Raw genomic sequence first — 13,699 nt, 5'->3', positions numbered from 1 at the left:
AGCGAGACATGATCTGAGCCAAAATAGAGTCAGATGCTTAACCAACGGAGCCACCCAGGTGTCCTCTTTTAAAAACATTTTTTTCATCCTCCCATTCTCTCTTAAATCTATTATGTTCAGCTTTTGCCCCATCAATTTCAACAAAACTGCTCTTTTCAAGGTCAGTAATAACTTCCACATTGTCAAATCCACTAAGTCGATTCTGACTCAGTCCTTATCTTACTGAACTTGTTAGCTACATTTGACAGAGATGATAACTCTTTCCTTCTTAATAACTTTCTTCAACTGAATTCAGAACACAACACTCACCAGAATATTTTCTCCTACCTAACAGGTTATTCCTTCTCAATATCCTTTGCTGGTATTGCCTATTATCCCCTCTTTCATTGAGTTCAGTTTTTGGTCTTCTACCCACACTCATTCCATATCTTCTATAGAGTGATAGTTGTATCTGCAGACACATCTACTTTTGTATACACATTGTGTCTATTTTACATATCTATTCAGATACTAAGTAGTCAACTTTAAGTGAATTCCTGATATTTCTCCCTGTTCACTAAACCTGCTTCTGACAACCTCTCACATGTCAGACCAGAGTAAATCTATTCTGTCAGTTGTTTAGGACAAATATCTTGAAATTTTCCTTATTTCTTTTTTTCTCATATACTACATCCATTCCAGCATGAAATCCTATTTGGCCTCCCTTAAAAATATGACTAGTATCCACCCATTTCTCTATACCTCCCCTTTTCACCTTTGATCTGAGTTGGTTTCATCTCTCAACTTACTGCTATAATAACCTCCAAACTGGCCTTCTTGCTTCCACTTTGTTCCCCTTCTTCAATCCAATCTTAACACAATAGAGTAAAACATATAAATAGAAGTTAGATCATGTTACTCTTCTCAAAGATCTGAATTTGCTCTTCATTTCACTCTGAGTAAAAGCCAAAGTCTTTATAATGGCCTATTAGGTCCTACATCATCTATCTGCACCCCTTTCTTACAAATTTTACATATTGCAGGGAATGACAATGTGATTTGACAAGTGTGCTTAAGCATCAGAAACTTTAGAGGTTTCCTTGAACTTTTCTCCTTTACTGTCATACATCCAATCAGTTATCACACCCTGTTGATTGCTCTTTTCCTATATCCCTCAAATCCATTTACATCTTTCCATTGCTGACATTGCTTCTCTCTACCTCCAATTTTACCTCATCTCAAATTTATCTACTACATTTAATACGAAAGTGATCTTTCTAGTTAAATGTAAACCTATTTATATCATTCCTGAATCTTTCACTTGAACAACTTTTTTTGATGATTCATAAATTGATACTTGAATTATATAAGACAGTGCCTTTCAAGTAGAAAATCTTAACTATAGCTCAAGCTACTTTTGAAATGTCTATTATAATAAACTCATTTGGTCATTTATTCAAAATGTTTTTACAGCACACAATTCATTTTTGAGGGTATATTAGTCTTTGTTCTATAAATAATATTTTGTCAAGATTAATTCTTTTGTGCATGTCATCATTTATAAAATAAACTATAGATTTATCTAATAATTTAGATTATATTTTTAAATCAAGAAAAGGTCAGCTACCCTGGCATAAATACTGGGCTATGTACAGACCTAGGCTATTTCTATCTTAAGGTTACTATAGATTTTAAACAATTTTATTAGAGAGGAAAAATAATAATATTAAAAAATAATGATGATAGTATTAAAGAAGAATATTAGTTTCCATAGTTTACAAAATGTGTTCACATAAATAAGTTATTACTACAAGTACTCAAAAAGTAGATATTTTTTCCCCTTTTCATATGAGCAAATTGGAGATCAGAGAAGATAAGTGATTTGACAAATATCCAGCAAATCAGTGACTGAACTAACTTTGGAATTTCACTCTCTTTCAAAGCATACTATGTGGTAGTGCTTATATGTGCAGGTTTTCAAATACAAAATATAATAAACCTTCTATGGATAAGATGTTTCAAGTTGATAAGTGCCTACCTTAAACGTTTTATTATAAAATTTAAGGTTTTATTTTTTCCATGTAAAACAAATCAGCACTGTCCTACTACACTGTTACTAAAGATCAATCTATTCTAAAATTTTTGATGTAGTATGGAGGTGACATATTACCTTAGGAAACCATAGTAACATGCTGTTTGAAACCATTTCAACCTTTAAGAGGTTAGATTTTGGTTCTGTTCTAAGGTCAGACATGAAAATATCAATTTTGGATGTGTGGAAAATTACAATTTCTCCACACATTTTGGATGTTACCACTGGAGTCCTGGCAGCAGTAAAATGTGTGTGTTTTTATCCTCTTTCTTTGGGGGGTCAGAGGTTTGGGACTAGACCCATTGTTTCTTTGAGTCTTAATTTTTTTTAATAAATAAATAAATAAATAAATAAATAAATAAATTTCTATCTACCTCAAAGGACATGCTGAAAATTAAAAAATTAATCATCCAAAAAAAACCACTCAGTGTACTAGCTAAAATGAAGCTGAGAAAGCTTTTTCTAAAGCAAGAATCAGAGTACTTATCATTTCTCCCACTTTAGAATTTTAAATCAGGTACTAGTCATTCCAGTCAGTATTAATTGAGTAATAATTATATACGAAGAACCCTTTCTGGAATCCACATACCATTTTTATTCACAAATCATATCCCATCCTTCCTCTCCTATGCACAGGTTGAATCTTATGCATGGCAGACATACAATAAATGCTCATGCTCAATGAATTAATAATAGGCTTCATTAATATCATAATGACTACTACTAACATGTATCGAGCATTAACTATGTGCCAGTCATAGTGCTAATCGCCTTATTGCATTACCAGGCTACAAGGTAAGTTAATGTCATTAATTACTTGTTAGTTTAGTTCTATACCTAAGGACACAATAGCTTAAAGAAATTCAGTCTCATAGCTAGGTACGATGTTTAGTCCGTGGTTACTAAACAAATTTATGTAGCCTGACTTCAGTGCCCACAATGTATCAGGGATCCATTAATGTTAGCTTACAATTCTAGAAAGAGGAGAGAAAATATTAAAGAAGGAAACAAGTAAACAATGTAATTTTATGTAATAAATAAGGATATGGAAAAAGAAGAGGATAATTTGACCCGAGTGACAAGAGCAATGTGGGAAACTCTACCACCAAGTTTGAATCCCAGCTCTGCCATTATGGGCCTGTGACCTATTTATCCTCTTTCTGTGTTTCCTGGTCTATACATAATAATACCTAATTCACATACCAGTTGTCAGATTTAAATGAGTTAATACACATAAAATGTCTAAAATAGTGTATAATACATAGTGTTAAAGTATTTATTTGAGATTTATTGGTTATTGATAGTACTATAGTTGTTCTTTTTGCATCTTTGCTATTATAATTGTCATCATATTGAGGGTGTTACTCTAAGTAAGGTGAGTGGGCAGGCCTCTATGAGAAAGTATATTTGAGCCAAAATTCAAATGACACTCAGCCACATGAAAATTTGAAGACAAAGATTCCAGGCAGCAGGAACCAACATACAAAAGCCCCACAACCAGAATGTCTAGAGAAGAAGGCCAGTGCGGGCCAAGATGAGTTTGCTAAAGCTTACGTTAAAGAGCTGGTCAGAGCTAGGTTATACTGAACTTTACTGGCCATAGTGAGAAATTGGATTTTATTAAAAGTTCAGGGAGATGCCATTGAGCTTCTTTTGATTTACCTTTTATAGATATCATTCTGGTTGCCACGAAAAGATTAGATAATAGCTTCTATAAAATATCAATGTCACCACTTTCATTAATCATTATTTTTTAAATCTTAGTTTTCCTGCGGGAAAATAATTTTCTGGCTAAATTTTTAGAATGTTTATCTCAGTGCTCTTAAAAGGACAGTCAGAGCAAAGGACTTAAGTACAGTGCATACATTCATACACATACACAATACTCATTTTGAACAAAGGTTACATGGAATATCTAGGAAAATGATGCCTTATGATTCTAAAATCCATATTAATCATATCTAATAGGTTTAAAAATCATATCTCTTTGAAGGAAAGTAGTAGAATAGTTTACTTGCTTTAATATAAAGGGAGGAAACTCTTTAGGCTCCACTTCTCTTATTTCTGTCATTTGGACTTACCAGTTTTTAGCTTCTTGCTCTCCAATTTCATCTTGGTTTGAGTAGACTGTACGCCCACTTAGGCCAAACCATCCAACTCAATCTTACCAGGTTGATGCAGGTTCTGTGGCCTCAAATCAGCTATTAATAAAACTGTATATTGAGTTGACACCACTGTGTGAAGAGGGGTAGACAGCAGTGGAAGAAAAGCATTTCCAGGTCTCTGGTTGTTTTACTACCATAATAGCATTAAATTATTATCTTTTAATATGTAACACCTGAGAGGCCATTAATATATTCCATAAGAATATTATATCCACACTCTGACAAAAATTGTGATGTCCTACATTGCTATACATGTAGAGGAATGAAAAGTACAGTGCAATTAGTGCATTAAGGCTTTAGTTTTAAAAGTTCAAAAATATAGCTGCAGAAAGTGAACTACTTTACCTGTACGGCTAGTTCTGTCATTCTTGACTTCTGTGGTTCCCACAGAAGAGGTGGGTGGACTAACAGGAGAACAGGAAGTAAAGCTTGCACACCCTGTAGATGTGTTGATTTCCAAATATTCTTGGTTGTGATTCATTCGATGACAATCCAGAGAAGACACAATAGATGTTCGTTGTTTAGGCTAAAATAAATAAGCACGATGAGAGTATTAATATGATCAAGTTCATCTTCAGCCCAATCTCCCCATTGATTTAATCTAAGTAATGATTATATCAGTTAAACTATCTGGTTTTTATACTTTATATAACTGTACTTTACAGGGAGCCACTAAATAACCCCTGGATGAATTAAACAATGAAAATATAGTTTAATGAAAAAATATTTTGCCATAGCTGACAAAATAACTTACTTTTCGTTAGATTTCCCCAGAAGACTGTACAAATATAGTACCCAAATTCTTCTTAATAATCAATTAAGAAAGTTGCAATTTTAAAGTCACCTTTCATTTAAATAACATTTATTAGACATATGGCATTTGCCAGACCCTGAGGATATAGAGTCTAATAATAAAAGAACTCTTACAACGTTGAAGCATAATTAAAGCAGTTCTGTTTTTGTTTTGTTGTTGTTGTTGTTGTTCTTTATATAGTCCAAGGAATTGATCGCATTAGATATTTCCCCCAAGTACCATATGCTGGAATTTGATCATCAGAATTAACTAAAGTTATATAGAACATTTTCCAGGACTTAAGAATCTATTTGGTATTTGTAGTGCACTTTGATTTCCTTTTTTAAGGATTTTAATTAATCCCAAATACCAAAAAAAGTCAATTTAAACATAAAAGTTAAAATCATAGAGTAATAGCAGATATAATTTACATCCTTTGTCAGTTATGAATTGCTCCCTATAGCAACTTTCTGGGTTTTTTCCATAGTTTTAATTATATGCACTTTCTTCCTGACTAGCAGAGCTTCTAACATTGTCCTTGGCAGTCTTTTTGGTTCTCAGAATTGTGTATATTTCCCAAGATTTAACGCAAGTTTTCCTACTTTTTTATTCTCATTCATATTACTGAAATATTAACAATGTCTTATAATAATTTATAAGAGATTAAGATCAATCTGTTTACAATAAATTTTACTGTACTTTACTATCTCCAAAGTCTAATAAACTTTTGGTTTATTTTGATCATTTCCCTCAAATGCTGGTTTATTTAACCACTGTACTCCAAAGATTATTTTCTTGAAAAATATTCAAGTTGCCATACCTTTTCCAGCTCATCATGTTTTTTAAGTAGGTATCATTTAGTCTATAATCTAAATAAACAATGATAATGAGAAGGCCTATTTTACAGGTTTTTTTTAATATAAGGGGTACAAATGATCACAATATGCTTTATTATATCACCACTGCAATATTTTTATGAAAGGAAAGAGTTTTAGAGGCACTGTTATACAAGCAAGTCATTTATTATGATACATCAATTCAGTCATAGAATTCAAATTAGTACCTATATAGGATTCAGTTGCTTTTGAAGTATGAAAGATTGGGGTACAGTGTCCTGCTTGGTTTCTCAGAAAATTTCTGTCCTTAGGGCTAATGAATCTTAATTTCACATCCATGTTTTTTCTACTAGACTATACAACAGCAATTAAAAGGCATGAAATATGACCCTGGCTCCAATGGAAACTCAGGTATGGTCATCATCTTGGTTTTGTTTCATTGTGTTGTGTTATGATTTTGTTTCACTTCATATATAAGCAATGGGCCAAATTTATATAATGTTCCTTCTCATAAACTTTATAAAGATCAAGCCAACTGATACATATGACTCCTTTAGTTCTGTGTCTTTTTTTTTTTTAAGTTTATTTATTTTGAGAGAGAGAGATAGAGCAAGCAGGGGAGGGGCAGAGAAAGAGGCAGAGAGAGAGCATACAAAGCAGGCTCTGCACCGGAGCCTGATACAGGGCTCTAACTCAGAAACCATGAGATCATGGCCTGAGCCAAATCCAAGAGTTGGACGTTTAACCTACTGAGTCACCCAGGCACCTCTTTACTTCTGTTTCTTAAGCACGTGTTTCTGAACTTGACTACCCAAAGCTTTAATTACATTAAAATCAGAATTTGTTATGCAATCATGAAAGCAAACAGGCTATTTTTTGGTTGCATTAATTCCTTCCAATGATCTTTGCTTACTATTACTAACTTGCCAATATCTTGGCAAGCAGTATGATAGGAATGAGACTAATAAGACATTGTCCCTGTTCTCCAGGTGATTATAGACTTAAAGTGGGAGAAGCGTGGTGCATGAGGTAAGAAACAAGCTATCCAAGGATTCTACATTAGTGCGGTACTATACAGTGACAAATGGAGGCACAGAATATAAATGGTGAGTCTCTACTTTGGAAAGGGAATAAGGAAAGGCTTCCACAAGCAGGTGATTCATAGCTGAGTTGAATCTCAATGAAGCAGAGATGGTAGGCAGACAAAATAGGATGGGGAGAAGAAAAATACAGGCTGCATAAAGTTCATAATGGCTATAGTGCAGTGTGTATGTAAGGTAGTGGTTGATTCAAGCCATGAGATATTACAAGTTTCTGGGTCCAAAACATAAAGAGTTTTAATGTTATGTTATGGAATTATTCTTTAGCCTGAATTTTCTTTAATGTTTTTATTTTATTTTTGAGAGAGAGAGAGAGAGAGAGAGAGAGAGACAGTGTGAGCAGGGAAGGGTCAGAAAGAGAGGGAGACACAGTATCTGAAGACATGGCCTGAATATTTTAAGGAACCAGTGAATAATTTCTAAGCAAGAGGATTTCATGGTTGGGCATCCATTTTAATAAACTCATTTTAGCAGTTTAGAAAATGGATTGGTCAGGGCTAGATTAGAGGAAGAGAGACTAATTAGGAAGATATTAAAGAGTTCCAGCCAAGACACAGTGAGGTCCTGAGGTAAAGTAGTGACAACAGTGTTGGAGATAGCATATGTTTTTAGGAGATGCTAATGAGGTTAGCTTTTTAGGTCTTGACATCTGATTGGAAGTGAAGGTTGATTTTAAGGAAAAATTCTTGGGCAACTCACGGATTTCTGCTTGGGTAAATGCTGGAAGATAAGTTTGTGTGTGTGTGTGTGTGTGTGCGTGCGCACATGAAATAGAAATATATACACTCCTATACCAGAAGTATACAACATGTATGCTCATATGCTACTGGGATTCATTATAGACTGCTTAATACATGGTTATACAAATCTACATGAAATTTCCCTTTCTTTCTTCGAGCAGAACGCTATAATCTCACTGTAATATGGCTTCAAATAAAATAAATGGAGGAATGGAAGGAGACAGGTGAATGGAAATTCCAAAGGGAAGAAACCATGGATCAGTGATCGTTTAATTGCATTATTACGTGATTCTTCAGAACTGTCTATTGGTTATTATTAGCCAGCTTAAAGAACATTTATTGGGGAGTTATTACCCAAAGCTCTCTGAGTATCTGAGACAATGAAAAATGAGAATCATTGTATGTTAGTGATGCTTTAAGAATGGGATCAGTAAACTCTGGCCTGTGGCCCCAATCTGACCTGCCTCTTGTTTCTGAAAATAAAGTTTTATTGGGGCACGTCTATGTCCATTCATTTACTTATTGTCTATGGTTGTTCTCATGCTACAATGGCATTGTTGAGAAGTTGTGACAGAGGCCATAGTATTCACAACTCTTAAAATATTTACCATCTTGTCCTTTAGAGAAAACATTCATTGGCAAAACCCTCTTCTAAGGGATCATTTTGCACATCATTTTAGTGGTCAACAAAACCGTAAGTATGGCTTCCCATTTATTTCCAAGCCTAGTGCATTTAGGTTGGGGGCATGTAACTAATTCTACCAAATGACTATTCTTTGCTATCCCTCTTTTACTCTCCAGAAGATGTAGTTGTAAGATAAAGGAGGGTCATTCACCTGACACTGGGTTTTATGAGGAGTTGAAGTAAATCTCCTTTATGTTAAACTGCTGAGATTCTCAATTTGTCTATTGTGACAGCTAGCATTACTTACCCTAACTAGCACAACACAGTGGCTCAGAGGTTAAATGATTTATGCAACTACATAACTACTATGATTAACAACTACATAAGTACTTAGCAAAAGGGCTTAGATTAGAAGGAAATTTCATGTGTTCAAATCTAGAGACAAGTGGATGGTGCCTCAGAGCACAAAGGACAGAGGAGGGATTAAAAGGCATATCTATGTGGAGAAATAAAATAACAGCAATGGGAAAAAGAATAAAGAGATGGTAGCATTATTAAAACTGGAGATTAAAGAGGAAGTGTCTGGAATATTCACTCAAACTTAGATTTTAATACATTCCATTTCACTAACTATTTTGGTGGAATCTTGCTAAGCCATACAGTACGAGAAAAAAAGTGTTTTCACAGATTCACTGAAATTACAAATAAAATTTGCCAAGTTTTGATGTGTAAAATGAGTTGCAATTGTATTCACGGGGGCTACCCTCTGAAATATCTCCGTCCCCCGTGGTCCAACACTCATATCTCTACTTTCCAAAGGACTTGCTCCCACACATATTTACTTAACCAGAGTCAGCAAACTATAGATCATGGACCAAATTGAAGGGTTCTATTTTATAAAGCCTGTGAGCTAAGGATAGTTGTTGTATTTTTTAATGGTTGAAAAAAACACAAAAATAACATTAGTGACAGGTGAAAATTACATGAAACTCAAATTTCAGGGTCTATAAATAAAGTTTTACTGGAACATATGCACACCCATTCATTTACATGTGGTCTATGGATGTTTTCACACTATCACAGCAAGCTGAGTCGTTATAACAGAGATTGTATGACCCACAAAACCTGAACAATGTTATTCTCTTTAACAGAAAAAGTTGGTGACCCTTTCTGTAGATTGATTAGGAAATATCTCTGAGGAGCTGAAATGGAACAGCTACATAAATGACTGAAATAGAGCCAGCTTCATAGAGTTGCTAGAACCAGAGGCAACATGAGTGAGGCCCTTTGTTCTAAAAAGGAAGGAAAAACAATATTTACCTGTCTTCCATGGTCTTATTTACTACTTAATATCCTATTCCCTTGGGCATGGGGACATTCAGAGGGTGAGAGCACATCCTCATACACACACAGGTGTTCTGCCCTGCAAATCAGCACATGCACCTGACCTCCAGCCTCCTCATGCTCGAGGTCTCACTGATGTTTCAGCAGTTACTAGCTTGGTCAGGAACACGAGGATTTGGGGAGCAGGTGGCTAAGAATCCCACCTAGGACAGTGGGATGATAGTAGGATGTGGGACCACAGATGAGCTCAGGCTCCATTTTCCAACAGACTTCAATTACACAACACAGATACAGAGATAAAAACCAGTAAGAATTTTAGACAGCAACTTTTTACAACACCAAAGAGTTAATCATCCATTTCCTACATAAAAGGTAGCTACTTTTTTGCATGGTCCTCAAGCATATTGTAGTATAGAGGTGGAATTTAAGGAAAGGTATTAAGCAGGCTGTGTTGGCCTACAAACAAGTAATATATTGTATCATTTATCTTGAATGTATCATAGATAAGCTGCTATGTAACTATTGCCACTTCAGATAGCTGTGAAATTAGGTGATTAACTAGTTGTTACTTAACCTTCTAAATTCTGTATAAGTCTAATTACATGAAACAGAAGTTGGTGTTTTGATTTTTTACTTTGCTTCTCTGTTTGAGTGTCATTGCAACTACTGTATTGTAAATGATGGAAAATAATTGCATATGTTAAAAAAATATGAAACTTTATAAAGTAAAAATAAATAAATAAAAATTTTAAATTAAAAAAAAAGAATTTTAGACAGCAACTAAAAGGATTAACCTCTAAGCATGGAACCCTTCTTCATGTGGGGTCCCACATCCATGAAGCCAGTGCCATCTTAGTCCCTAAAAGAAAATAACGTGTAAATCTGCTGGTATAACGTACAGGATGGCATGCATTTTCTACATTTATTACAGATTCTCTTAATCAGAAACTATTATCATAAGAATATATTTATGTTCTATAAATGGAATATAACATATTCTGATATAACTTTAAAAATTTCATGGCATTTCTGCAACCCAGTTAGATATGAGTCACATATGAATTAAATGAGAACACATAATTTCTGACTAGGATTAGATTTAGATAATGTTTACATATACTTCCAAATATTCTCTGGATTGGAATCTAAGTTTCAAATATCAACTTTTATATTTCCTCTTCTATTATTTTTAAATTATTTAAACTACTGGACATTTAAAAAATCCACTTACCTAGATTTAAGTGGATTTTAAATCATTTGAATGCACTTAACTGAATTATAAAGGAACCTCATCAACCTCCTAATAAAATGTCAGAGAGATACTCTGATGTCAGTAGAAAGAAAAAGTAGTACTAGCAAAAATCAGTGGTTATATTAAATTATCCAAGCAAAAGCAGCATTCAAAATGAGTTCCCAAAGACAGGTGAATGTCAGTAAATTAGCAAGTGACATCAGTAGAAATATGTGGAAATGACAGACTTTCCAGACACTAGCCCATTGATAAATTATATCAGTATGAAGCAAAGTCCTGTCAAGTCAGTGGTAATAAAATTAGATGCCTTCTTAAATACTTTTTAAAATACAGATGAGATGAGTGATAAAAATTGGGAAGCTAGATCAATAGTATTTTCTTTCAGAACTTTAATCAGCTTGGAATATTTTGTATATATGATAAAAAAATTTAATTCTAAGCATTTTCCCCCAAATGATAACCTACTGCATAATACCACCACCATTTCCAAGCTGATTTGCAATGTCACCTTTATCATATACTAAATTTCCAAATATAAACTGAGTTTGCATTTTCATATGGAACTATGTTCCCACTAATCTACTTGTCTATCCTATGCTAATACTACCCGCCCTTAATTACCATTATGGCTCCTCCTCCTACTTCTGGAACTCCTAGTTAATGGTATTGAATCTCTTTGATCCCCCTTGTTTTATATTCTGGGAGTATTCTACAATTTGGTATTCTAAGGCACTTTCATTAATTTGTTCAAAAAAATACTACTGACCATCAGCTATGTCTCAGACACTGTTCTAGGCACTGGGGATATGTCAGGGAACAAATAAGACAAGGCACAAAACCTTTAGTCATTTTACTATGACTTTAGGTGTAATGATTCTATTTAATTTTCAATAACTGTTCTTATTTTCCAAGTATTCAATTTTAAAAATAACCTGTTCTTTATGTATTCAATAACCTCCCAAATCTTAAGGATATTGATTATAAACATTTTTAGTCATTAATTTTTTTCTCAAAGGTCATTTACTTTGTTCATTGAACTTGGTTCCTCTCTATTTAATTATTCATTTTCCTCAAGTGTCTGGTGTTCTTGGACAACCATTTTGATTATCTAGGACACTACCCGGTTTCCCTCTGCTGTTCCAATTCCCATGGTAGGAGCTTCAGTAGACTCTTCTTCTTACTGAGATAGTTATTAACATCTGGTAGGAAAACTACAAAGTCAATTATTCCATGTATAAGATGCTGTAGTTCTCCAGTTGCTCTGATTAATCTCTGTCTAAATCCAATGCCATCTGTCTTATATCTCAGAAGTTCCTAAATGCTTCTGATAGTACCACTCACTGTTCTTCATCACTGCTCTGGCTTTATTCTTATTTTTATATTCATTTTACTATTTTAGTTGCATGTACAGAAAGAGAAGATGTAAAAAGTTGAGATCAGTTCACCTTCTTGAGTTAGTTAAAATAGAACTATCCTATAACCCAGCAATTGCAGTACTAGGTATTTATCCAAGGGATACAGGTATGCTGTTTTGAAGGGACACATGCCCCAATGTTGAAATTAGTCAGTCAAAGACAAATATCATATGACTTCACTCATATGAGGACTTTCAGATACAAAACAGATAGACATAAGGGAAGGGAAGCTAAAATAATATAATAACAGGGAGGGGGACAAAAACATAAGAGACTCTTAAATATGGAGAACAAACAGAGGGTTACTAGAGGGACTGTGGGAGGGAGGATGGACTAAATGATAAGGGACATTCAGGAATTTACCCTTGAAATCATTGTTGCACTATATGCTAACTAACTAGGATGTGAATTTTAAAAAATTAATAATAATAAAAAAAGAAAGGATCTGAGGGAGTACTTATAACCTAGTAGGGGTAGAAATTATCAAGCTTTTTATTACAGATGTCATGCAAATTGAAAATTTCTATTTTTTCTTTTCAATTAAAAGAGTAAAAATTTTTAATGAGGTATAATATTTTTGTCATGAATACAATAATTAATGTGATTAAGATTTATTCTAAAAATGTAGAGCTTTTTATCTTTAGGTAAGCAAAATACCATTCCTCTCCTGTACGGTTATGGTCAAACATAGAAAAAAAAGTATGACACTACAAAATAGTTACAGTGGTAACATTAGTAAAGATCAGATGCTTAAGAGGAGTAGACACTCTTCTAGGAACTTGAGATTTGTAATCTCATTTAAGCCTAGAATGTTGATATTAAAAGTAGCTATTACTCTTTCTGTTTTACAATGTATTTGAGATTTAGAGATAGTCTCACACTTAAAAAGTGGGAGAGCTAAAATTAAAACACAGTCCATGATATTTCAAATTGACTGCATTTCCCCCTAGGATATCGCACTACATATAAGGCAGAAAGAAGTAAGCATAAAGTTACAAGTAAAGCCAAGAGCCTATTAGCTCTCGAGCATCTCATCTTTACACCATTGAGCATTTTCCTACTCTCAGTCTAAAGGAAGCAATGATTTTTTTTAACAGTCATTGTTTTAAAGAGTATTGAATAAAGGTCGCAAATACACAACCTAACCTTACACCTAAAGGAGCTAGAAAAGGAGCAGTAAATAAAAGCCCAAAGCCAGCAGAAAGGGGAAATAATAAAGATTAGAGTGGAGATTAATGATATAGAAACAAACAAACAAAAAACAAGGAGAACAGATCAATGAAACTAAACCCCTAGCCAGACTTATCAAAAAGAAAAGAAAGAGGACCCAAATATATAAAATAATGAATAAAAGTGGA

The 13,699-nt window shown here is 33.9% G+C and overlaps 1 protein-coding gene across 3 annotated transcripts in view; it reads right to left on the bottom strand.

The window, feature by feature from the left end:
• The window catches only part of ANKS1B (ankyrin repeat and sterile alpha motif domain containing 1B), a 1,093,013-nt gene that overhangs the window by 586,134 nt on the left and 493,180 nt on the right, over positions 1-13,699 (bottom strand). For all 3 annotated transcript variants that reach the window (XM_029953701.1, XM_029953700.1, XM_029953698.1), the window contains one exon: positions 4,582-4,762. In XM_029953701.1, coding sequence (XP_029809561.1) covers positions 4,582-4,762 — 181 coding nt within the window. The remainder of the gene's footprint in view (positions 1-4,581; positions 4,763-13,699) is intronic.

Source organism: Suricata suricatta, chromosome 10 (assembly GCF_006229205.1).
Source record: "Suricata suricatta isolate VVHF042 chromosome 10, meerkat_22Aug2017_6uvM2_HiC, whole genome shotgun sequence".
In the NCBI taxonomy this organism is placed as follows: domain Eukaryota; kingdom Metazoa; phylum Chordata; class Mammalia; order Carnivora; family Herpestidae; genus Suricata; species Suricata suricatta.
This window is presented reverse-complemented; position numbering and strand designations above follow the sequence as displayed.